Here is a 26,577-nt window from a genome sequence, read left to right as displayed (position 1 = left end):
TGAATCCATGTCCCCACCACAAATAGGCTAACCAATAGAAGCAGAGTCCATAGAAGGTTTACAAAATCTGTAAAGGGGAGCTTAGGAAGCTTCCAACTAGCAAGATCTATCTGACTTGTATACTAACCCTAGATCATAAAATATCCTCGTCCTCACACAAAATGGACCTATTTTTAAACTCAATTTGAACTCTTGAAGAATTGTTATGTACCAAGTAAGGATCAAGATTACTACATTGAATAAGTAATTTTTTTTTCCGCTTCACTGCAACCTTTAACCAAATAATGATACTATTAACATTATTATCAAGAATAGACCCATAGGGCCCACCAAAGAGAAAAAATTAAAATTTAAAAATTCATGGGGCTTTTATTTATTTTTAAAAAAATGGAAGGTCTAAAAATAAGAGTTTTTGTGCTAAAATAGTTGCAATCTTCCCCAAGAAAACAAGCCCAAAACTAAATGAAAAGTTCAGGAAAAAGAAAAGGGAGTTGAATATGTATGATAGAGTAGCGACTAGCGTCAAGACCGTAGGTGGAAAGTTTAGAGAATTTCCAATCAAAATAGATGTTCATCAAGGTTCTAATTTGATCCCCTATTTGTTTACTTTAGATTGATGAACTCATTAGGAATATCCAGAACGAGATCCCATGGTGTATGATGTTTGCAAAATTCAGAAATGATATTGTTTTGATTGATAAGGTGGAATCTAAGTTAGAACTATGGAGAATAGCTTTAGAGTATGAAGGTTTTAGGATAAGATGAAATAAGACAAATTATATAAAGTATAATTTTAGTCATGTAAGGAAGAATATATAAGATAAGATTCAATTTCTTGTATCTATTATGCAAGCAGAAGGAAAAATTGAAGAGAATGTTGTATATTGAGTTAAAGTAGGTTGGGTAAATGCAAGAGTGCTTTGGATGTGTTGCGTGATCATATAATACCATTAAAACAAGAAGAGAAATTCTATAGAATGACTATAAGACTAGTCATGCTATATGGATTATAATGTTGGGTAACTAAGAAACAATATATTCAAAAAGTAAAAGTCACTGAAATGATAATGCTAAGGTGGATGAGCAGTATAGCATAAAGGATAAATTAAGGAATGAACATATTTGCAATAAATTAGGCATATCAGTGTCAGAAGATAAGATAAGGGAGGGGTGGCATAAATGGTTTGAGCATTTGAAATGCAGGCTAAGTAGTGCACTAGTGAGGAAGAGCGAGTTAGCTATTTTTAACAGTAGTAGAAGAGGTAGTGGTAGGCAAAAAATAATGTAGAATGAGGTAATAAGGAGGGATTTAACAACTCTTAAGTTTTTCAAGGAAAATGCCCTTGATCATGTGAATTGTACGAAAAGGATTCATATAGTTGGACCCATACAGTAGGACCTAAGGCTGCTTCTTGTTGTTTTTGTAGTTGTAGCAAGAACTTAACTAACTTATCAAGAGCAAAGGATCACCACTTGTAAGTAGTATGAACCAAGTGATAGGGATTCAATTTCAGACAACTACCTCTTGCAAACAAAAGGGGTTGGAATCTCGATGGGTTATTGGTGCTTCGCACTTAACTCACATGGGCAGTATTTCACTTTCTTTACAGATGTCCTTAAAGGCCTCACAAGGGTCTATTCATAGGCAAATGGGGAGAAAAATGTAGTAAAACTATGCAAGCTCAAACCTGGGGCATGTGTTCGCAATCGCTATGGCTCACAACATTGATAAGAGTTGCATCACTTACATGTTGCATGGTGTCCTCTTTTTTACTAACTTTGATTTTTATTTCTCAATTTTATTACAAAATTTGGGTTTTTAATGGGTTTGGGCCTAAAATCAATCCATTATTTTAGAATTATGAAATTTTAAATTTTTAGGCCTCAGTACACACAAAAAAATAAGCTAGGTATGTTCTAGTCCACAATGGAATGTCTACATATGTCCCTTATTTGGGATAATTGCTAAAAAAACATGGACAATGAACAAAAGCCCACTTTGGTCACTACAATGCATGATGTAAAAAAGACTCAAATGTGTGTTATGCATATGATGATTATGAAAAGCCTGTCATTTTGAATGTACCAATGTATGAAAATTATTTGGCTCAAGGTTAAAAAAAATTGGTTTAGTGCCTTATACTTAGTTCAAGACCCTAATTTGTCGAGAATGGCTTAGGGCTATAAGATGAGCCTAGGGGCTCGGAATGGGATCATGCCCTAAATCAACTCTAAACCAAAGGATACTTCAAGGACAAAAAGCACTTGGGGCTTTGAAAGAGTTCAAGACCTAGATCAACTCCATGGATTAAGGTCAATATGAGATCAAAGTTTAGGATGGGTTTAGGGTTGAAGATTGGATCAAGGTCGAAGAATGGTCACAATGAGGATGACCTTAGGGCACGAATTGGATTCAAGACCCAAATTGGCTTAGGTCTATGAGCTCAAGGCTTGAAATGTAGACCCTAATAAACACAAACATGACAACAACTTAAGGTTAAGATGAGTTTAGGGTGTAGGATTTGTTTTTAATTGAAGTCAACTTATGGCTAGAATGTGTTCTAACTTTAGGATGAATTCGTGACTTGATTCAGCATAAGGATGTTCAGGCGTTGGTTAGCACAGGACTCAAAATGGGTCTAGGACTTAGATTGGCTTAGGCTTGTAATTTGGCTTAGGGCTTAGTGAGTGTTCAGGTTTCCTGGCATAGGATTAGAATATTGGTTAGGGTCAAGATGTGCTTATGACTTGGAATGGATTTAGGACTTGAATTGGCTTAAATTTGGAGGATTGCTTAGGGTTCATAACTAGAATCAACTTAAAGACGAAAGATGGCTTTGGTCTAGCATGAGCTTAGGAGGCAAGATGGATTCTTGAGGTTGAGGGGTAGCTATAGGGTGGGGGAAAGTCGAGGCTCAAGCTTGATTCTTGACTAAGATTGGCTTGGGGCAGAGGATTAGTTGCATGACTAGGATAAACTCATAGTTCTAGTCTTCAAGATCAATTCTGAACCAAGTTTGGCTTGAGGCTGAGGGTTGACTCAAAGTCAAGAGTAACTTAGATTTTAAGATTGATTCCGACTAAGATTCAAAGGTCAGCTTAGGGCCAAAATGAAATTGTTATATTAGCTTAGGACTCAAATTTTTTTTCTCATTTTGTGTTAGTTGAGACTTTTTTTTTTGGTGAGCTTAGGGCTTAAAGTTATTTTCTTTTTTGTTCAATCCTTGTGAAAACCTTCACTATTCCCAAAACCCTGTAGTATGCCCATGGAAATGTATGAACATTGCATCCTAGCTGGAAAAAAATAAAAAATACAACACTACTACTGGGGTCTTTGCCTCAAGGTTTTACCCTAGGCTTTCTATATCCTTTAGTCTTTGAGCCCTCTATATGCAAAACCTTCCCGTACGTAGAGAATTCAAGTAGAGTACCCTCTCAATAAGTACAATAATAAGTGGGACCAATGCTTTAAAAGGCTTAATTGAGGATTGTGTCAAGGCAAGGCATGCCTAAAACGCATTAAAGCTCAATCCAAAATAACAAATCCCAAAAATGCTAATGCATTACATGCTGAGATCACAAGTTTGATTTAGTTAGAAAATTTCAACTCCATGTTGATATAAAAGGAAATGTCATAATATGAGTTGATTCTTAAACTCTTGAACCTCAACCTTTCCAAAATAATTGAGTTTTGTAACATAGAAATTAATTAGATCTTTGCAACGTTATAGCTATCTCTTGTCATGATATACATAATGAATTCAAGTTGGCAATTCTTGAATGGCCAACAAGTAGTTTGCATATTTTATTTGATTTTATTTGCATTATATTTGTGATTTTATTTATTTTTAAGATATATATAATTTATTTACATATTTTTATCTAAAAAAAAAATTCTCAAAGGGCTCATGCCCCAATGCCTTAAGGCTTAGACCTCGCCTCTTAACTGTTAGAACACTTTGCCTCACGCCTTTTCCTTTTAAAACATTGAGTAGGACATTAGCATGTTATGATTTTATTGGGAAACACCAAAACAGAAGGCTTGCATAGATGGAACTGTACGTATGTGTGATTTAATTTTCAAATAAGAAGCAGAATTAAATTGACTTAGGTCCGGTTTGGTATAAATTTTATATTCCTAACTGTAGGGTTATAAATTTTTAAATTAGTTTCTATATCTTTAAAAGTGTCAGAATGCCTAATGTTTAGCCAAATCAATATAAAAGATTTGGTTAATTTGTCCATATTTTTTCTCTAAAAAAAATTTTCCACTTTTTTTTTTCCTGAATTTCCAATTTTAAGACTTCAGCACCATCATACATCTTACATCCTAGCTGGTGTACTAGCAAGAGGCATGTTTGCTGTTACATTAACTGAAACAGTTAGAGGTTTTTAGCTTTTATATGTGCTTTGGCCAAGCAACAGAAATATGAGCATTATGGTGAAAGCGAAAGCTAACTCATAAATTCAGCACCAGGACAATAGGACATCTCTAATTACTTCAACCCCTAGTTCCTTGAATGCATACTAACTCTGTGTTGCTTTGAGTGTCGAAATTATAGAATGTGACCTCGGTCTCATAAATTTATCCTTTCTTGCTTGGAAGAAACTCGGCCCCATCTAATCTCTTACGACGATGATATCTTGGCTTATGGAATGCATACAAATTCTTTGTTTTTTTGAGGGCAGAAGAAATTATATATGTGACACCAGTTATTATCTTATGCCTTATGATCAAATGGAGTTGTCTATAACTCAGAAAGGCTGCATTTTCATACAAAATGGCTTTGTTTGGACAAAAGTTAAAATAAATTTGAAAATTTTTGAAATCATCCATAACTTTGAAATTTGGAAATTGCCAATTGTTTTACCTGTCCTCAATATGATAGAACTTGTTTAAATGCAGGTGAGCTGATGAAAAAGATTTAAGTTATTTTAAGCTTAATTGCTAGACTAAACACATCAAAAGGTCCAAGACAGATGAAAGACATAAAGCTGCCCATATAACGAATTTTGAGTGTAGCAGAAATCTTAGGGAGGTTGTATTGTTAGGTTCAGGTTATTTGTTGTGCCAGGCTGGAACACTTTCTTCATCGCCTTAGTTAAAAGGAAATGAGAAAATAAAAAAAAGTGCTGACATGATTGATTGGTATGATGAGCGAAGTTTGCATAAAGTTAATTCATATGCTTAAAGGCTCAGATATTGGGGACTTGTATAATGGAAGAAAACTTTGCCTATTTGGTTGGAATTAGTATAAGAAACAGTAGCAGCATCCAAAATCTCGTCCAAACCGAGTCTGGACATTAGCAATGATCTTAAAAACACTCATGGTCATGCTAATGGGTCTAATATCTTTTGCCCTAATGGAGTGATCCTCTTTAGACAATGAAGTATTAAAAGTAGAATTCATGCTTTTATGAATCACCTTATTTGCATAGCATTCTTCAAAGGCTTTCTGAGGATCAGACTTAACCCCATCCTAGCACAACTGAAAGAATACCAAACTAAAACAATCACGCCCAAAAGCTTTGTTTCCATGTTAATGAATGCTTTCTTATCTTGTCTTCAAATCACCTCTCCAACATCTTATTGCTTAAATTTGATAACCAATTCAATCTTACTATTGCAGGCCTGAACAATACCTGCTTAAAAATATATTCAGGTCTCTAAGAAGCAAGAACTACCCCATCACTAGTTGAAATGCCCATTGTTAGCCTGTTTAAATCTAAGCTAAGTATGCTCATAATTTTGCAAAATATTCTAGCAAGGTATGCAAAAAATGATTATCTTACCCCTTTCTCTTGACCCTTCTATTTCCACGCTCGACTTGTTTGACTTGTCACCTCATTTTGTCCTCAACAAACTCTTCATCTTTATGCAACTTCTCGCTTAGGTGTTATGATGAAAAAGGAATTTGAAAGGGAATTATAGAAGTTGGCTTCTCATATTAATCGTAAGGGGAAAAGGGTAGTGGTAAAGAGCGTGGTAGATGGCTATTATGGGTATTCTTAGCTACAATGTGAGGGGCTTAGGGGATGTAAATAAGCATAAAGAAGTCAGAGAAATTATCTTCACATCTTCTCTAGATGTTGTTTCATTGAAGGAAACCAAATTTCAGTTAGTTGCATATTTGGTATGTGCATTTTAAGGATTGGGAGCATATTCCTTCCTCTGGGACTTGTGGCCTCAAATTGTGTTGTTGGAAAGTCTGCAACTCGCAGAAACAGTGTATACTTGGAGTAACTAATTGGTACAAAATGCTTTCTATCAATTTAGTACCTGTGGAATTAAACTAAAGAATGAATTATTTGATTTCATGTACACATCTCTATTTTCTGATTACTTCTAATACTAGGTAAGTTCAAGATGAAAGCAATTAACTAGCAATACATTGTGACAAGGAACTTCTTTCTTCACCATATAATTTATTGTTAATAGGATTATGATGCAGTCTTTTCTAGGTGATTTATTATCAAATCTATGATTCCATTAGTTACTGTGGACAGTGACTTGAGACGCTAAAGTGAAGTTTCTTGTTTTTTAGTCATTTTGCCAGTTGTATGCTGCAGCCATTAACTGGGAAGTTAGACAATCTGAGGACTAAATTGAGCCTTTCATGTATGTGAGTAACATAGCAAATTACATGACCAAATGGGCAGTTAGATGGTCCTAAAGTAATATACAGATTACATGTATAATAGATGTTTTAAGTGCTTTTTATCTTTTTGGGTCAGAACATCTTATTTGTGGTTTTTAGTCCCTTCATTCATCACAACCTATTTTAGTTGATGTATTGTTGTCCTTTTAATGAAAGGATGCTGAAACTGAATCTGCTGATGCAAAGAAACAAATTCGATCGACATCGACTAAGAGATCCCGTGCCGCTGAGGTCCATAATCTCTCGGAGAGAGTAAGCAACATTATAAATCTTTTGTTGTAGAAGAATTGATGAACGGGGGATTCCTTTTGGACCATTTTTCCCCCTAATGAATCAAATACTGCATTCTTGTGCAGCGACGTCGAGATAGGATAAATGAGAAGATGAGGGCTTTGCAAGAACTCATACCTCGTTGCAACAAGGTTCCTGTGTCTCCATGAATTTTGTTTGAATGATTTTATGTGGCATTGGTTAATGCTTTACTGCAGTGGATTATTATCTTTGCTAAAATGATTTTTTCTTTCTTCTTATGAACTTCAGTCAGACAAAGCATCAATGCTGGATGAGGCAATTGAATATTTGAAGTCGCTTCAAATGCAAGTGCAGGTACTATATTCTTCAAATTTCTTTAGTAATTACCAGCTATTAGACTCATGCAATGAGTGTGTAATATGTCTTTGTTTATTTTTCATAAAATTAATTAAGTCTTTACATTTTTTATTTTTATTTTTATAATTCAATTAAATTCTTTATCTACATCTCTAATAGTTTTTCTATTGTACTATGAATTATTCTAAATTGATTAGCAAAATATCCTCAAGTAACAAGAATGTTTTGATAGAAACTTAGAAATTGTATACCATTAAAAAAATTATGTTTTCTTAACAAATTTTGAATAAGAATGAAAAGGGAAGCTAAGCACGTCTCCCAAGTACAATCACAAGAATAAACTCAAGCGAACAGGATTTTATAGTGTTTTGGTTCACTAGACCTTCATCCACTCTCCATGTGACCTTCTCTGGTATTTCAATATTTCAAATAGCTTACAATAACGTGCACATGGCAAATAGACAACCTTGTCCAAATTACAATGGGTATGTAGGTCAAGGGGAAGATTCTCGAATAGCAAAGAGAGTTGGTGGTGGGATAGAGATGTACAAAAAATCATAAAGACAAAAAGAATTTGATATAAAACGTGACAAAAATGTAGAAACAGAGATAACTTTGAAAAATATAAAGAGGTAAGAAAAGATGCAAAAAAGGCTGTTGTGAAGCTAAATATAGGTCATTTAATAGTTTGATAGATTAGGTACAAAAGAAGGGGAAAAAGAAATATTTAAACTTGCTAAAGTTAGAGAAAGGAAGAGTAAGGACTTAGGAAATGTAAAATGTATAAAAAGTGAGGATGATATTGTCTTGGTTAAGGGCGAAGACATTAAAAAAAGATGGTGAAGTTACTTTAGTAAGCTGTTTAATGAAAACTAAATAGAAGGCTTAAACTTAGAATTGTCAAATGAGGAAAAGACTAAAAATATGAGATTTATTCGCAAAATTAGAGTTAATGAAGTTAAGTTTACACTAAAAAAGATGAAAAATGGGAAAGCTATAGGACCAAATAACATCCCGATTGAAGTTTGGAAATGCTTAGGTGATAACGGAATTATATGGTTAACTAATTTATTTAATACAATTGTAAAAATTAAGAAAATGCCAGATGAATGGAGGAAAAGCACTTTAATACCTATATACAAAAATAAAGGAGATATTCAAAATTGTAATAACTATCGTGGAATTAAACTTATGAGTCATACGATAAAACTATGAGAAAGGATAGTTGAACAAAGATTAAGGTTAGAAACGAAGTTCTCAAAAAATCAATATGGTTTTATGCCTGGGAGATCTACCACAAAAGCTATTTATCTTTTAAGAAGATTAATGGAAAAGTTTAGGGAAAAGAAGAGAGACTTGCATATGATATTTATTGACCTTGAGAAAGCATATGATAGGATACCTAGGGAAGTTCTATGGTGGGTTTTTGAAAAAAAAAGTGTATTTAGTAGGTATACCAAAGTCATTAAGGATATGTACGATGGAGTAATGACTAGTGCAAGGACTATAGATGGAGAAACAAGATAATTTCCAATCATCATAGGTGTACATCAAGGATCGACTTTGATTCCTTATCTTTTTGCTTTAGTGATGGACCAATTGACTAAGAGTATTCAAAAAGAGGTTCCATGGTGTATGTTGTTTGCAGATGATATTGTATTAATTGACGAAACTAGGGATAGAGTAGAGGTTGAGTTAGAATTATGGAGAGAAACTTTGGAATCTAGAGACTTTAGGACAAGTAGAAATAAGACAGAATATATGAAATGTAATTTTAGTAATGATAGGAGGAATATTGGAGATAAAGTTAAACTTGATGATGAAGAAATAAATAGCACTTGTAGATTTCGATACCTTGGATCTATTATGCACGCTAAAGGAGAAATTGAAGATGATGTAATGCATAGAGTTAAAGCAGGTTGGGCAAATTGGAGAAGTACTTCAAGGGTGCTTTGCAATCGTAGAATACCTTTAAAATTGAAAGGGAAGTTTTATAGGACAGCTATTAGACCAGCTATGCTATATGGATCGGAATGTTGGGCGACGAAAAAACATAATATCGAAAAGATAAAAGTTGCCGAGATGAGAATATTTAGATGGATGAGTGGTATAACATTGAAAGATAAATTAAGGAATGAACATATTTGTGGTAAGTTAGGTGTAGCTCCTATAGAACATAAGATAAAGGAGGGATGACTCAGATGGTATGGACACTTGCAATGTAGGCCACATAGTGCACATGTGAGGAAGAGTGACTTAGTTACTGTGGGGGGCAATGGCGGGGGTAGGGGTAGACCTAAAATAACTTATGAGAAGATAGTGAGTAAGGATTTAATATCCTTGAATCTATCAAAAGAAATGGTCCATGATCGCATAAATTGGCGGAAAATGATTCATATAGCTGATCCCACCTAATGGGACTAAGGCTGGGTTTTGTTGTTGTTGTGGTTTTGTTGTTGTTGTTATGTAGGTCAATTTGGCTATCACTACCAACCAACAATTTAACCAAGCCACCAACAAATCAGATAACCATCCACAGATTTCTCGATCCAAATATCGCCATAGGATTTATAAAAACTAAAATTACAATGATAATCCATATATCTCAGGCTTCTATACTAAGTCAACTCGAATGATAAATCCAATGAGAATTTATTTGCTAGTTAAAATTAGACTTCCAAGCCTCTTGAGAAAATGAATAAGATGAGAAATTAAATTAGAATAATCTTCTCAAGTTCACGGAGTAGTCCTCACAAGAGTCACACAAGTTGAACATATGGGCCTTGCTCACACTTGGTCTCTATTAATTTGATCTTGCAAAATAGTTGTTGTAAAAAACCCAAATTGCACAGCGGAATATATTTGTGTAGGATCAAACACACAATGCAGTAAATAATGAATATACAGAACAATCCACAACCACGGCAAGTATATGAAAGCAAGAACAAGAAATAACAAAATAAATTACGTGGTTCGGCAATGCCTACATCCACGGGAGCAAATGGCAAGGATTCACTATCTTCTTGTCCAAATTACAAGAATAATACATCAATCCTGTCAACTCTTACAGCCATCATACTTTAAATTATTGTTGTTCGTTCTCAGATACGCACAGCAAAAGCACACAATCACACATGAATCAATCAAAAACCACCAATTCAATCACTCGATGATGAAATATACTCAATAAGCAAACACTCAGTATGAGAAGAATAAAAAACACAAGAAAAAACGCAAGATTTACGTGGTTCAGCAATTTGCCTACGTCCACAGGAGCAGCAAACTCTTTTCCATTATGAACAATGTCAAAGCTTACAATAGGGTTATAAATCAATGATTATATGCGAACCCTAAACATACAGGAACCTTAGATCCTATTTAAACAATCCCTGTAGCAATCCCCAGAGGAAATCCCTTCGATTAGCTCAATCTACTAACCCCTGAATTCAAAATACGTAACTTACGTCGATAAACCGTCGACGGTTTCGAGCATAAAGAAAACATCTCTGCATTCTTCCTGAAACCGTCTATGGTTAGAGCCCAAACCATTGACAGTTATCCTCTTGCCTGCAGACTCCTCTCATCCTCTTGCTCCTCGCTTCACGTAGCTTTCCCGATGCACCCGTCCTGCTCAAAATATGAGCCACATCCCCAACAATCTCCACCTTGGCTAATATTCACCACTTAGGAAATTCGAAAGCATAACTGCTACTCCATTCGGGATAGTAGATTTGGGCCCATCTCCCATCTAACACTTGGAGACATTGATCAAGTCCAAGCAATGCTTGAACTTGTCCGTTGTGACCGGCTTCATCAGCATATCAGCCGCATTGTCAGACATATGAACCTTCTCAAGAAGTTCCCCTGAAGCAATCAATTCCTTGACCTTGTGATACCGCACATCAATGTGCTTCATACTCGCATGGTACACCTGATTCTTCGCCAAGTTAATGGCACTCTGACTGTCATACTGCAGCCGAACTCCACCTTATTGGACACCCAACTCTCTGACCAACCCTGTAAGCCACAACGCTTACTTGGTAGCCTTAGCCACTGCCACTGCCATGTACTCCGACTTAGTAGTAGATAACGCCACAAGCAATTGCACCATAGACCTCCAACAAATAGGTCCTCCCACAAGGGTAAATACGTACCCTGTGGTAGACCTCCTGTTATCCAGGTCTCTTGCGTAATCAGTATCCACCTCCTGTCATCCAGGTTTTCAACCGATTTACCTCAGTTATGTCTTTAGCAGCAATTAGCATATCGTCAACGTATAGTAGCAGAAATATAAGAGACTCGTCCACAAGTTTCATCACATAGACGTAGCAATCGTACTCACACCTCTTGTGGCCGATGTGGGTCATATAGGCTTCAAACCTCTTGTACCATTGCCTCAGAGACTGCTTTAGCACATACAGTGACTTCTTCAGTTTGCAGACTAAGTGCTCCTATCCAGGTTGGCTAAACCCTTCTGGATGTGTCATGTAAATCAACTCCTCCAGGTCACCATGGAGGAACGCCGTCTTTACGTCCATCTGCTCGAGATGCATATCATGTTGTGCCACCAGTCCCAACATTACCCTGATGGAAGTGAATCTGACCACAGGGGAGAAGATTTCATTATAATCTACTCCCTTCCTCTGTGAGAATTCCTTCGCTATCAAGCGAGCCTTGTACTTTTCTCTTTCCCTTTCTGAAATTGCTTCCTCCTTCCTGTATACCCACTTGCATCCAATCGCATGTTCCCCAGCTGGAAGCTCCACCAAGTTCCACGTTTGGTTCTTATGCAACAACTTCATCTCCTCCACCATAGCGCCTATCCATCTACCCTTCTCCTGGCTATGCATGGCCTCCTAAAAGGTAGTAGGATCCCTGCTACTGATGATAAGCGTGCAAGACACTAGATCGTTAAAACCGTACCTAGGAGTGGCCTGACGACGCGTGTGGGTCTGTCTACAGATATGCTCCGACGCAGCTGCTGGTCATCTGAGCTAGAACTCCCTGTGTCATCTCCACCCTGAGTTTCTGATTCCACCTGCACCATTGGCTGATCTCTCAGGCTAGGACTCCCTACATGTCTGCCCTGAGTCTCTAACTCCACCTAAATTGCATGCTCATTGTTTCTTCGATTTTCTGGCATTTGTTTCTCTATTTCTTCCTAAGTACGCCGCAACATGACTTTCTCATCGTGAACCACGTCCCTACTGATCACCACCTTGTTTGTCATTGGATTCCATAGCTTGAACCCTTTTATGCCTTTCTAATATCCTAGAAAGATGCACCGTCTAGACTTTGCCTCAAGCTTAGATCTCTTATCACCGGGAATGTGCACATAGGCCGGACACCCAAATACTCTAAGTCCAGAGTAGTCTACCTTGTCTCCTGTCCACACCTCCTCAGTAACTTTCCCATTCTGTGATGCCCTAAATGATCTATTTACCAAGAAACACGCCATACTAACTACCTCAGCCCAGAAATTCATGGCGAACCCAGCATACAACCTTAGGCACCGAGCCCTCTTAGCTAGGGTTCGGTTCATCCTCTCCGCCACACCATTTTGTTGCAGTGTCCGACGCACAGTAAAATGCCTCCTTATGCTCTGTTGCTTGCAGAACTCTCTGAATCCCGAGTTTGTGTACTCAGTCCCATTGTCTGTCCTGAGGAATTTGATCTTTCTCCCGGTCTAGTTTTCCACCTCAGCTTTCTACAATTTGAACCTGGCAAACGTCTCTGATTTGTGACGCTTGAAGTAAACCTAGACCTTTCATGAGTAGTTGTCGATAAAACTCACGAAATACACATGTACCCCTCGTGATGCCACTCTTACCGGTCCGCAAATGTTCGAATGAATGTAGTCTAGTACTCCCTCCGTCTTGTGCATGGCTGTCATGAAATGAATCCGGTTCTGCTTCCTAAGCACACAATACTTGTAGAACTCTAGCTTACATGATTTTACCCCCTTCAGAAAATTCCTCTTATGAAGTTCCTTCATCCCACACTCTCCCATATGCCCTAGACACATATGCCACAGAAAAGTATTGTCAGACTCAGACTCTAGGGCAACAGCTCCACCTACAACTGTGGTACCTAATTGTTTAAATCCCAAGTATCATTGTAAATAATTCACAAATTAGGAAAGTGGGTAAATGTGGGGGATTTGATATTATTCGGTAAGGAGATTATTTCCTTGTTTAGAATAGGGAATTGTATTATATAAGATTAGGATGTACATATGAAAAATCAATTCAATAGAATTCATAAAGACTTCCGCTTACATGGTATCAGAGCTAAGGTTTCTCAACCTTAGCTAACTATGGCCAACGACACCGTCAACAGCAGAGGGTCGACCTCGTCTGCAAATATCGACGGAGATTTAGAGGCCACATCTATTGGGAGTTCGAATGGACTTGACAACATATCCTTTCCACTCTCAATGGAGAAATTAAACGGAAAAAATTTTCGTGAGTGGGCTCAATCCATAAAATTGATGATTGAAGGAAAAAGGAGGCTAGGCTATCTTACCGGCGAATGGAAGAAACTAGACTCTACTGATGTGGTTGCCTTGCAAAAATGGAGGTTTGAAAACTCCATGGTCACCGCCTGGCTCGTCAACTCGATGCAGTCGTCGCTCGGGAAAATCCACCTGTTCTTGCCAATGGTGAAGGACGTTTGGGACGCTGTTCATGAGACATATTCCGATGTCGAGAGTTACTTGCAAATCTTTGAAATCAAGACCCGATTGTGGCAGATGAGGCAAGGTGAGAGAGGCGTTACGGAGTACTTCATGGAGATGACCCATCTTTGGTAGGAACTCGACTTAAGCACCCCCAAGGAGTGGGAGTGCTCTAGCAACAGCACACGATACCGAAGGAGGCTCGAGAACGAAAGGGTCTTCGAGTTTCTTGCCGGCCTGAATCGAGATCTGGATGACTTGAGGGGATGCGTCCTTGGCCGACGATCTCTTCCTTCAACTTGAGACGTATTCGCATAGGTTAGGAGGGAGGAAAGCAGGAGGCGTGTAATGCTGAGGCCCCAAAATGATCCTATCGGGTTGGACCTACCCGTATCCGCCCCAAATCTAAATGGGCACACTAATGGGCCTGATGTCTCGGCCCTTGCATCAAAAGGCCCAGGGGGATCCAGCCAACGACCACAAAAAGGTCAATTATGGTGTGAATATTGTTGAAAAACAGGTCATTCAAAAGATACTTACTGGGAGATTCATGGAAAACCGGCAGATTGGAAGCCGAGACAATACCAAAAAGATCGTGGGTACCAGACTAGCACTGACAGGTCAACTGAAAAATTACAAGGAGAAAAAATCAATACCTCTTCAAGTAGTGCATTCAATCCTGAACAGTTAGACCAACTGTATAAAATGATTTCGTCAATTCAAACATCGGGTCAGTCTTCTTCTGGTTCCCTGGCTCACCGAGGTAATTATCTGTCATCTTTAAATACTACATCCTGTTACAAATCTCCATGGATAATTGACTCAGGTTCATTTGATCATATGATTGGTTCTTATCAATGTTTTTCATCCTACTCACCATATGTTGGGAATTTGAGAGTAAAAATTGCAGATGGCTCTCTCTCACCAGTTGGAAGTATTCGCATATTTGACTCGATCACTTTACAATCAGTCCTACATGTTCCCAAGTTGTCTTGCAATCTGTTATCCATCAGTCAATTAATAAAAGACTCGAATTGTTCTGCTAAATTTGTTTTATTTCATTGTGTTTTTCAGGACCTATCATCGAGGAAGACGATTGGCACTGCTAAGGCGCATAAGGGACTCTACTACTTTGAGGAGGCAAGCTTGAGCGAACTATGTAATACTGCAATTTGTGATTCTGTATCTATTTCTAGAGATAGTGAACTTTTGTTATGGCATGCAAGAATGGGTCATCCCAATTTCCAATATTTAAAACATTTGTTTCCATCTATTTGTTCAAATAAAAAGTCTCCTGAGTTTCAATGTGAAGTGTGTGAGCTTGCAAAACACTGTCGTACTTCTTTCCCATCATCCATGTACAAACCATCTCACCCGTTTACTATGATTCATAGTGATTGTGGGGTCCCTCACATTCACTCAATCGCACCAATACAAAATGGTTCGTTACGTTTATTGATGACCATACTCGTCTTTGTTGGGTTTACTTGCTGAAAGAAAAAACTGAAGTCCGCTCCATTTGTATCAGTTTTCATTCCATGATTCATACACAGTTCCAGACTAATATTCAAATTTTACGTACTGATAATGGTACAAAATACTTTAATACTATTCTGGGTACTTATCTTCAAGAAAATGGGATTGTTCATCAGAGTTCTTGTGTGGATACCCCTCAACCAAATGGGGTGGCTGAACGGAAAAATAGACATATACTTGAAGTAGCCCGTGCGTTAATGTTCACTACCAACATGAAAAACTATTTTTGGGGCGATGCCATCTTAACAGCCACACATCTCATCAATAGAATGCCGAGTCGAGTACTTTCCTTTGTCACTCCTATTCAGAAATTCCAAGAACACTTTCCTACCTCTCGGTTTCCATCCAGTCTCCTGCTAAAAATCTTTGGTTGTACTACGTTTGTTCATGTTCATGCACACAACCGGGATAAATTGGATCCACGTGCCGTTAAATGTGTCTTCCTTGGTTAGTCCCTTACTTAGAAAGGCTACAAATGCTATGATCCGATCTCTAAAAGGACTGTTTGTTAGTATTGACATTACTTTCTTTGAAACCACTCCTTATTTCCCAAAGCCCTCTCTTCAGGAGGAGACATGGAGTGAAGATCGGTTCTTTGACCTCTTTACTATTGAACCTGCGTCATCTGAACCGTACCACCTATTGAGCCTTCCATTGCTTCATGCCCTGACCCATCTATTGAGCCTTCCATTGCATCAATTCCTGACCTGTCAAACACAACAGAGCACTTAACCTCAGGGGGAGATACAGGAAAGCAAAACAACGCAGACATACTGGTTTACTCAAGAAAGCCGAACACAAAGAACAGGGAGAATCTCATACCTGAGGCACCAAGAACGTCGGAACTGGTGATGGCTCCAAATAACCATGAGTCCATGCCCAATCGTGATCTGGTAATTGAGCTTTCTTCTGATAATCCTGTACCTGATGATATCAATTTACCTATTACAATAAGAAAACAAATCAGGTCATGTACTCAATACCCCTGGTCTAAATGCATGTCTTATAAAAGCTTGTGTACAGGATATCGTGCTATTGTCTCTAACCTTGGCAGGATGAGAATACCTAAATGGAGAGAGGCAGTCATGGAAGAAATGCAGGTCCTAGAAAAAAAGGAACTTGGGAATTGATAAATTTGCCGAGAGGGAAGAAGCCAATGGGTTGTAAATGGGTCTTTACAATGAAATATAAATCTGATGGGACAATTGAAAGATATAAAGCCAGACTAGTTGCAAAAGGATTTACATAGACTTACGGCATTGACTATACAGAGACATTTGCACCAGTGGAAAACTTAAATACAGTACGGGTCCTCTTATCCTTGGCAGCCAATTTAGATTGGCCACTACAACAACTTGATATTAAAAATGTTTTTTTAAATGGCGAGTTAGAAGAAGAAGTATACATGACTATACCACCTGGATTTAGTGGGAAAGGTGAAGAAAACAGAGTGTGTAAACTCAAGAAGTCCTTGTATGGACTTAAACAATCTCCCAGAGCATGGTTTGATAGATTTGCAAAAGCAATAAAGAATCAAAATTATCAACAAGGGCAATCAGATCATACCTTATTCTTCCAGCAGTCTGAAAGAGGTAAAAAAACAATTCTAATGGTGTATGTCGATGACAGAATCCTTATTGGTGACGATACAGTAAAGATGGAGAGATTGAAGAAAGTTTTGGCTGCTGAATTTGAAGGTAAAGACTTGGGACAACTACGATATTGTTTGGGCATGGAAGTGGCGAGAACGAGAAAGGGAATTAGTGTTTCTCGGCGAAAGTATGTTATTGATCTCCTAATTGAAACTGGCACGCTTGGATGCAAACCTAGTGAAACCCCGATTGAAGTGGTAAAGAGGGTTGAAGATTGTGGAATACCAATTGAAAAGGAAAGGTATCAGAGGTTGGTTGGCAAGTTGATCTACCTATTACATACTAGACCAGATATTGCATTTGTAGTCAGTGTAGTAAGCCAACACATGCATTCAACAAAAGAGGCCTACTTAGATGCCGTGTACAAGATGCTTCGATATCTCAAGGGATCCCCGGGAAGAGGACTCTTATTTAAGAAATGTGAAAGCAAGGAAGTAGAGATCTTTACAGATGCAAATTGGGCAGGATTAGTAAAAGATAGAAGGTCCACCACAGGTTATTGCACATCCGTCTGGGGAAATCTGGTAACTTGGAAAAGCAAAAAACGGAATGTGGTGGCTCATAGTAGTGCTGAAGCTGAATTCAGGGCAGTTGCTCAAGGGATATGTGAAGGATTGTGGTTACGGAAACTCTTGGAAGAATTGCAAGTCCCGGTGAAATTTCCTATCAAACTTTATTGTGACAATAAGACAGCTATCAACATCTCTCTCAATCCAGTTCAACATGACAGGACTAAACATGTCGAAGTGGACAGACAATTTATCAAAGAGAAAATCGAAGAAAGAATTATCTGTATGACTTATGTACCTACCAAGGAACAAATTGCAAATATTTTCACTAAAGGGTTGGGACAACAGAGCTTTGATGATCTCATTAGCAAGTTGGAGATGATTAATATTCATGATCCAACTTGAGGGGGAGTGTTAAAATCCCAAGTATCATTGTAAATTTAGGAAAGTGGGTAAATATGGGGGATTTGATATTATTCGGTAAGGAGATTATTTCCTTGTTTAGAATAGGGAATTGTATTATATAAGATTGGGATGTACATATGAAAAATCAATTCAATAGAATTCATAAAGACTTCCGCTTACACTAATAGTGTATAAATATTACCCAGTACTCTCTCCCCCCTTATCACGGTCAGAACTCGCTTGCTCACCTTCATTACCCCACCTTCAGACTTGTAACTGAACCCGTTATAATCCAAGGTGCCTAACGAAACCAGATTCTTCCTTAACTCTGGTATGTGTCTCACTTCACACAACGTCCTCGCCACACCATCATACATCCTGATTATGATATTCCCCATCTCGATCACTTTGCACGCAGCATCGTTCCCTATTAGAACGGAACCAGAACTAACCAATCTGTACGTAGTGAACCAATCCTTGTGGGGCGCGTCGAGTCCAAAATCCAAGAATTTGCGAACTCATCCAACTCTGATGAAACCGAGAGCATATCACTGTCATTGCTCCCAAAGTCTCATTATTCAATTACATTCGCTGTTGTTGACGAACCTTCTTTGCTTTCAGCAACTCCCTTACTCCTCTCCGGACACTCGGATTTTATGTGCCCTCATTTCCCACACTTAAAACACCGCACACCCTTCTTCTTCCTGGACTTGGATCGAGCCCTATGGCTGCTTGATCCACCCCAAAAACTGCTCCTCCCCCGATCTTGATTCAACTTCGCCATAAGCCATTCAAAATGTGAACCCTCGTCGCTGGCCTTCTTCCTTTGGTGGAACCACAGACGCGCACTCATGATATCCTCTAACTCCAGGTTTTCTTTTCCCCAAGTCAGCGTCATAACTAGGTTTTCGTATGTTAGAGACGTCGTTAGGGAATTTAGTAGTATCAATGCTTTCTCCTTTTCCTCAAACTTCACATCAACGCGCTTCATATCGCTAATGATCTAATTGAAAGTGTTGATGTGTTGAGTCAGATCCGAACCCTCTGCCATCTTAAGCCAATAAAGTTTTTGTTTAAGATACAGCTTGTTCGTAAGTGACTTGGACATGTACTAGCTTTCAAGCTTCAACCAAATTGCAACTGGCGATTCCTCATCCATGACGTTGTATGTAACGTCATCGGTCAGACAATGCCGGATAGTGGACACTGTCTTTGCTTCAAGCTCCTTCCAACTTGCATTGTTCATGTCGTTCGACTTCTTTCTGTACAAAGCCTTCACCATCCCTTGCTGCACTAGCAAGTCTTTCACTCTTTGTTTCCAAATCTCGAAATTACCAGTTCTATCAAACTTGTTCACATCGAACTTCATCGAAGAGACCCCAGCCATTGTTAAGCCAATAGCTCTGATACCACTTGTTGTTCGTTCTCGGATACGCACAATGGAAGCACACAATCACACACAAATCAATCAACAACCACCAATGCAATCACTCGATGATGAAATATACTCAACAAGAAAACACTTAGTAATGAGAAGAATCAAAAACACAAGCAAAAACGCAAGATTTACATGGTTCAGAAATTTGTCGACATCCACGGGAGCAGCAATCTCTTTTTCACTATGAACAATGTCAAAGCTTACAATAGGATTACAAATCAATGATTATATGCGAACCCTAAACGTACAGGAATCTTAGATCCTATCTAAGCAATCCCTGTAGCAATCCCCGAAGGAAATCCCTCCGATTAACCCAATTTATTGACCCCTGAATTCAAAATACGTAACTTGCGCCGAATGAAACCATCGACAATTTGGAGCAAAAATAAAACACCTTTGCATTCTGCCCAAAACCGTCTCAACGTCGACGGTTATCCTCCTGCTTGCAGACTCCTCTCATGCTATTACTCCTCGCTTCACGTAGCTTTTCTGGTACATGCGTCCCGCTCAAAATATAAGCCACATCCCTAACATAAATACATCATAAATGACATATATATAGAGTTCCCAGGGGTTTTCCCTCCAAAACCCCAACCATATTAACGTCCCCCTATCAAAATTTGAAATCTACGTTGGGTATTCCGAGCCAAACCGTCAACAATTTTAGATAGAATGTAGTTTTCTCAAATCCTGCTCCAAACTGTCGACAATTAGAATCTTACCGTCGATGGTTTCTCCTGCTGCTACTTGATTTCCTTTATGCTTTCCCTTTGTGTATGCTTTCCACTCAGAATGTGAGCCACAATTCACAACGATCTCCACCTTGGCGAACATACACCCCCTAGGAGAAATTGAAAACATGAACCCGCTACTCCACCTTGAACTTGGGACATTAGGTTGGGACCGTCTCCCGTCTAGCAACTGGAGACAAACACCAAGTCCAAGCAGCGCCGCTTGAACTTGTTGATGGTAGCTTTGGCTTCTACCATCAACCCCGATTCAATTATAGATGATACACCCGAAGACTTCACCCTAGGCATCCAACAAGACCTTCCCACAATAGTAAACACAAAATCTGCTGTAAACCTTCTATCACCAAAGCCCCCTGCATAGTCTTCAACAAATCTCACAACCGACGGGTCATTTTGTTGCTTGCCGAAACACCCCATTACACCTTCAAGGGGGACCTTTGACATATCCCAGACATACCCGTCCGTCCTTGGGTACCGAGCGGTAGACATTTTATGTTGATTCTCCATAGAACTCCCCTGAGATGGCAAACAAAGTCTCCCTAAAGTTCTGTCCACAAAGCCACCCTGAGATAACACCAATCTCCCTGCAGCCCTGTCCATGTGTTCATGTATTCCTTGATGGTAGTATTGTTATACTATTGCTTTTTGTTGATGATATGTTGATCATTGGTCAGGGTGCAAGCAAGATCAATAAGTTGAAGATGAAGTTGTCTATGTCATTTGAGATGAAAGACTTAGGCTCAACCCAACAGATCCTAGGCATGAGGATCAGTTGTGGCAGAAAATTTAAGAAATTATGGCTGTCTCAGGAGAAGTTTGTTGAACGTGCCATCAAAAAGTTCAACATGGAAAGTGCTAATCTAGTTAGTACTCCACTAGTTATTCATTTCAAGCTAAGCAAGAAGTTGTCTCCCTCATCAAGGGAAGAAATGTCAATAGTCCCATACTTGTCAATAGTCGGGAGCTTGATGTACACAATGGTGTGTATGAGACCAGACATTGCTCACGTTGTAGGCGTTGTAAGCAGGTTCCTTTCCAATCCAAGGAAAGACTATTAGGAAGTTGTGAAATGGATTTTTCAAGTACTTGAAGGGTACATCATAACTATGCTTATGTTTTGGGGAAGCTGAACCAACCTTGGAGGGTTACACTGATGCAAACATGGCTGGTGATCTTGATGGGAGAACATCCACATCAGGTTTTTTGTTCACCTTTGCAAAGGGAGTTGTATCATGGCAATCAAAATTGCATAAGTGTGTTGCCCTATCCACAACAGAAGCAGAATATATTGCTGCAGTAGAAGTTGGAAAAGAGATGTTATGGTTGAAGCGGTTTCTTCAAAAGTTAGGGGTCAAACAAGAAGAATACAAGGTGCATTGTGACAGTCAGAGTGCTCTGGACTTGAGTAGGAACTCAATGTACCATTCCTGGACAAAACATATCAACATTCACTATCATTGGATACATGAAGTGATGGAACAAAAACTGTTGAAGCTCATCAAGATTCACACTAAAGAGAATCCGGCAGACATGTTGACAAAGGTGGTTACCTATGAGAAGCTTAGGCTATGTAGAGACATAGCTAGGATGGGCATCAACTGAAGATTGACAAATTCTTCTCCTCCGATGGGCATGGAGGGGGAGAACTGTTGATAGATTTGCAAAAGATTTGCAAATCAATTCCATGCCCACAAATCTTGATTTTCCATGCAAATCAATTCCATGCCAACAAATCTTTATTTTCATGCAAATTTCTCTCTTTTGTTGCTGATATGGTGGAGATTTGGGCTGCGAGAATTAATCCCCAATCTCCTCCCCTTCCCCTATAAAAGGAAGACATCCTCTTCCATTGTTACGATGTGAAGACTCAACAGCAAGTGTGTGAGTATGAGAATATCCGTATGTGATTGTGTGGGTGTAACGACCCAAAAATTTCTACCATTTTTTTTTTATATCTCTAATACCATGATAATAATAATAATAATAAAGTCGACCAGAACCATAAGTGGAGTAATGGGGACACTCCTGTTCATATTCACATTATATCTATGCAGCGGAAAACATAACACACCTAAACTTTATATACAATACCAGAGTGCTAGAGTCTCCAAAATATACATACATACTTCCCAAAAATTCATCAAAAATCCCCAACATTAAACAAACATAACCCCAGTCCCCCAACAAAAACACATACTCTACTATCTCAAAGCTCGCTCTGCCTGGATACCTGGATTACCTAAAATGTTTAAGATTCTTGGGGTGAGACACCTCTCAGTAAGGTGGAATAACACAAATAACATAACTGTTAATTTAAACTGTAACTAAGATAGCAGTTAAATGTAAATCCATATCATAACACACACCTATACCATTTAGAATACACGTTTTCTATTTGAATGTACTTCTAGCTGTAATTCATAGTTTCTGTTTCTGTACATCTACGTATATGTATATAACTGTGAAAATTTCCCAGGATGGATAACTGTAATCATGAATTAATCCCGCATGATTGGGTTGTGCGGCTCGTGCGCTGGACTTAACCATGGCTGGCCTACCAGGTTAAGTCAAACTATAACTTGTCTGTAGTACGATTGGCCTACTCAACTTGGTTCGGACTACTAGGGAGTTCCTCTACTCTTCACTGAGGCACAATCGACTGCCATTACCACACTCTATCTGAGATGTGTGGTTGCACTATCTATATTGTATTAGCTACGGTACCGTGCTTTGTGTTCTATTCTGGTCCATCAGGGTTTTGATACTGTATAATACTAATTTTATATATAACTGTAATACCATGATTCTGTAATGACTGTAATACCATGATTCTGTAATAACTGAAATATCATGGTTCTGTAATATCTATATTATCATGGTTCTGTAATAGCTATAATTTCATGGTTCTATAAAAGTTGTAATATCATGGTTCTGTAAAAGCTATAATATCATGGTTCTGTAAAAGCTATAATATCATAGTTCTGTAAAAGCTATAATATCATGGTTCTGTAAAAGCTATTTAAAATTCTAAATTAAAACTCTATACTAAAACTAGTATTTCTTATGCCACACAATTTGGGGTAATACTCAGAATACTATAATATGTATGAGAAAACTGTATTTTACTACTGTATGGGAAAATCATATTCTTTGCTATATGGAAATAATAATATATATCATCTATAGGGTTTTTTTGAAACCCAAATTTATGAATTTTTCCCAAATGTACATAACATGTGAAAAGCCATAAATTTCCATACTCATAAATTCATATCCTGTAATATTCAGAAAATCATATACGGATTTTCCACAATTAAATACTATACTTTAACCAGTAGAATTTCTAAAACTAACTGGCATAACTTATTCCCCTTACTTGCTTACTGAGAGGGTGTTTAGTATGATCTCTAAACCCACGCCCGCAGCGTTCGAAACTCAAAACCCTAAAATCATATATCTCAATTCAATCAATTCAACCCCAGAATTATAATCATTTAAACATCCCCAGGCCTAATTGCTCCATTTAATGAATTAAATTCCAAACATTTAACATATTTATCACCCTTACCTCAACTTTGGAGTGGTGCCCGGAACTCCAAAACTCAAAATTGCTCTGATCAACTTGTTAAGGGTCGCTCCTAGGACCCCGTAGCGAAGTCTGATCGTCGAATCGGGCTGTAATCAGAGAGAAATCAAAGAGAGAAGGGATAGGATTTCGTGGTTTAGGGAGAGAGAGGGAGAGATTCTTTTTTTATTTAAATGAAAATGAGCTTGCAAGATCCCTTTTAACTCAGCACTGCTAGACAAAACTGTCGACGGTTTTCCTGAAACCGTCGATGGTTTCCTGGCCTCTCATCAAACTGTCGACGGTTTGGTCTACACCAAACCAAATTTCCTTCTTTTCTCTGTTTTTCTTATTATTTTAATTTTCCAAGTCTCCACATTCTCCCCTCCTTACAAAAATTTCGTCCTCGAAATTTGCTATCTATCACATATTCCAACCTTAAGGAAAAATATCACAATTTTATTAATTACCCTCACTTATGGCGGAGGAATCTTGTGGTTACAAGGGAGGGTCTTTGGAGATTACAATCATTCACATAAAAGAAACTCTCCCAAAACCATTCATAACCAAAACCAAAAACACTAACTACCCTACACTTACAAGTTAATTACATACATTGTCATTTACTTTTACTCTTGCTAGCTCAACTCTGAGCTCCACTGAACAGGTGTGGATATCGCTGGCGCATCTTATCCTCCATTTCCCACGAAACCTTCTCAACTGCATGATTGCCCTATAACACTTTTACCAGTGGAATCCTTTTTGTGCATAGACCCTGTTCCTTTCAATCTACAATCTACACTGGCACTACTTCATATGCCAAAGTATTCTTAAGCTCTAGTGCCTCATAACTAATCACATGGGAGGGATTTGGGACGTATTTTCTCAACATAGATACATGGAATACGTCATGGATTCTGGATAGAACTGGTCGTAATGCTAACCTATAGGCAACTGGAGCCACTCTTTCCAATATCTCAAATGGTTCAATAAACCAATGGCTCAACTTACCTTGTTCTCAAATCTCACAATCTCTTTCATCGGTGCAACTTTCAAAAACACATGGTCCCCTGCATTAAACTCCAACTCTTGCCGGCAAGTATCTGCATAACTTTTTTGCCGTCTTTGAGCTGCCCTAATTTTCTCTCTGATAAGTCTGATTTTATCGTAAGTCTGCTAGACTAACTATGGTCCCAAAATCTGTCTTTCACCAATTTCATCCCAATATAATTGAGATCGGCACCTCCTACCATATTACGCCTCATATGGTGTCATCCCAATGTTGGTCTGGTAGCTGTTATTATATGCAAATTCAACTAATGGTAAAAACTTTATCCAACTACCTCTGAAGTCCAACATACAAGCTCGCAGCATATCCTCTAATATCAGTATAGTCCTCTCTGTTTGTCCATTGGTCTGAGGATGAAATGTTGTGTTGAACGTCAACTGAGAACCTATGACTCCTTGCAAACTCCTCCAAAAATGAGATGTGAACCGTGGGTCTCGGTCTGAAACTATGGACACTGGCACGCCATGCAGTCTAACTATATCTTGTATGTATAATTCTGCCAATTTACTCATGGAGTAGTTAACTTTGATAGGAAGGAAATGGGCAATCTTCGTCAATCGGTCAACAACTACCCAAATGGCGTCCTATCCATGCAATGTCGGCGGTAATCCTGTAAGAAAATCTATCGAAATATGTTCCCACTTCTATTCGAGGATGTGAAGTGGTTGCAATGATCCCGCCAGTCTTTGATGCTCAGCTTTCACCTGCTGGCATGTCAAACACTACTCTACAAATTCAAAGTTTTTTTTTCATATTACTTCACCAAAAAGACTCCCTAAGATCCAAGGTCTTAAATTTTGATTTCAACTCAAATTTCAAAGCTCCAAAAGTATGAAAATTTCGATTTCAATGTCAATTTCGATTTTGATTTGAAAAAATAACAGAAACTAGTAGTAAAGCATGAAATTATTTGTGAAACTTTAGAAATGGTTAACAAACATAATAATATAAGTTTTAAGACTAATATATTACAAATTAAATACATCTATGTTTTGTATGAAGTGGAAAAGTCGTAAAATAGTATGTGTATCAAACATGCTTGTAAGATAATGTACATTAAACATATTCAGTTAATGCAAATAAAATTCATAAATCATTTAAAAATTATTTATTATACAAATATTGATAATTTAGACATGAATGGTTAAATAAAATATTACTATAAGTTTATTTTTTCATATAATTTCAAAAGCACTTGTGATAACCTTTTGTTTCAATAAAATAAATTAAAAGAGAAATTTCACTTCACTCTTGAAAATCTCGTTTGAATTTTGACAAAATTTCATTGCATAGTTAAAATTTCGACAAATTTCGCTAAAATTTCAAGGTTTCGATAAATTTTGGATGATTCGTTGAGATTTCGAAGAAAATTATGCAAGACGGAAATCGACTGCCATTTTGATTTCGAGGGTGACGGAAATCGGAAATTTCAATGGAAATTTCGACAATTTCATGGAAATTTAAGACCATGCTAAGATCCTTGTACATCTTAGTGCTTCCAGGGTGCACTGTATAAATGGATCGATGTGCTTCCTCCAGGATAACTCTCTTAGTCTCGGCATTAGCAGGTACGCAAAGTCTAGTACAGAACCTCAAAGCTCCATCCTTTAAGACATTGAACTCTATTCCCTAACCATTCTGCACTTTATCCATAATCTTTAATAATTCAACATCTTTCATCTGAGCAGCTTTAATTCTTTACTGTAA

General features: G+C 38.0%; 1 protein-coding gene across 15 annotated transcripts in view; it reads left to right on the top strand.

The window, feature by feature from the left end:
- Positions 1-26,577, top strand: part of LOC131155673 (transcription factor PIF1-like) — a 43,761-nt gene that overhangs the window by 2,378 nt on the left and 14,806 nt on the right. For all 15 annotated transcript variants that reach the window (XM_058108969.1, XM_058108967.1, XM_058108957.1 and 12 more), the window contains exons 4-6: positions 6,816-6,911; positions 7,016-7,081; positions 7,200-7,265. In XM_058108969.1, coding sequence (XP_057964952.1) covers positions 6,816-6,911; positions 7,016-7,081; positions 7,200-7,265 — 228 coding nt within the window. The remainder of the gene's footprint in view (positions 1-6,815; positions 6,912-7,015; positions 7,082-7,199; positions 7,266-26,577) is intronic.

This window comes from Malania oleifera, chromosome 5, assembly GCF_029873635.1.
Source record: "Malania oleifera isolate guangnan ecotype guangnan chromosome 5, ASM2987363v1, whole genome shotgun sequence".
NCBI classification, from domain to species: domain Eukaryota; kingdom Viridiplantae; phylum Streptophyta; class Magnoliopsida; order Santalales; family Ximeniaceae; genus Malania; species Malania oleifera.
This window is presented reverse-complemented; position numbering and strand designations above follow the sequence as displayed.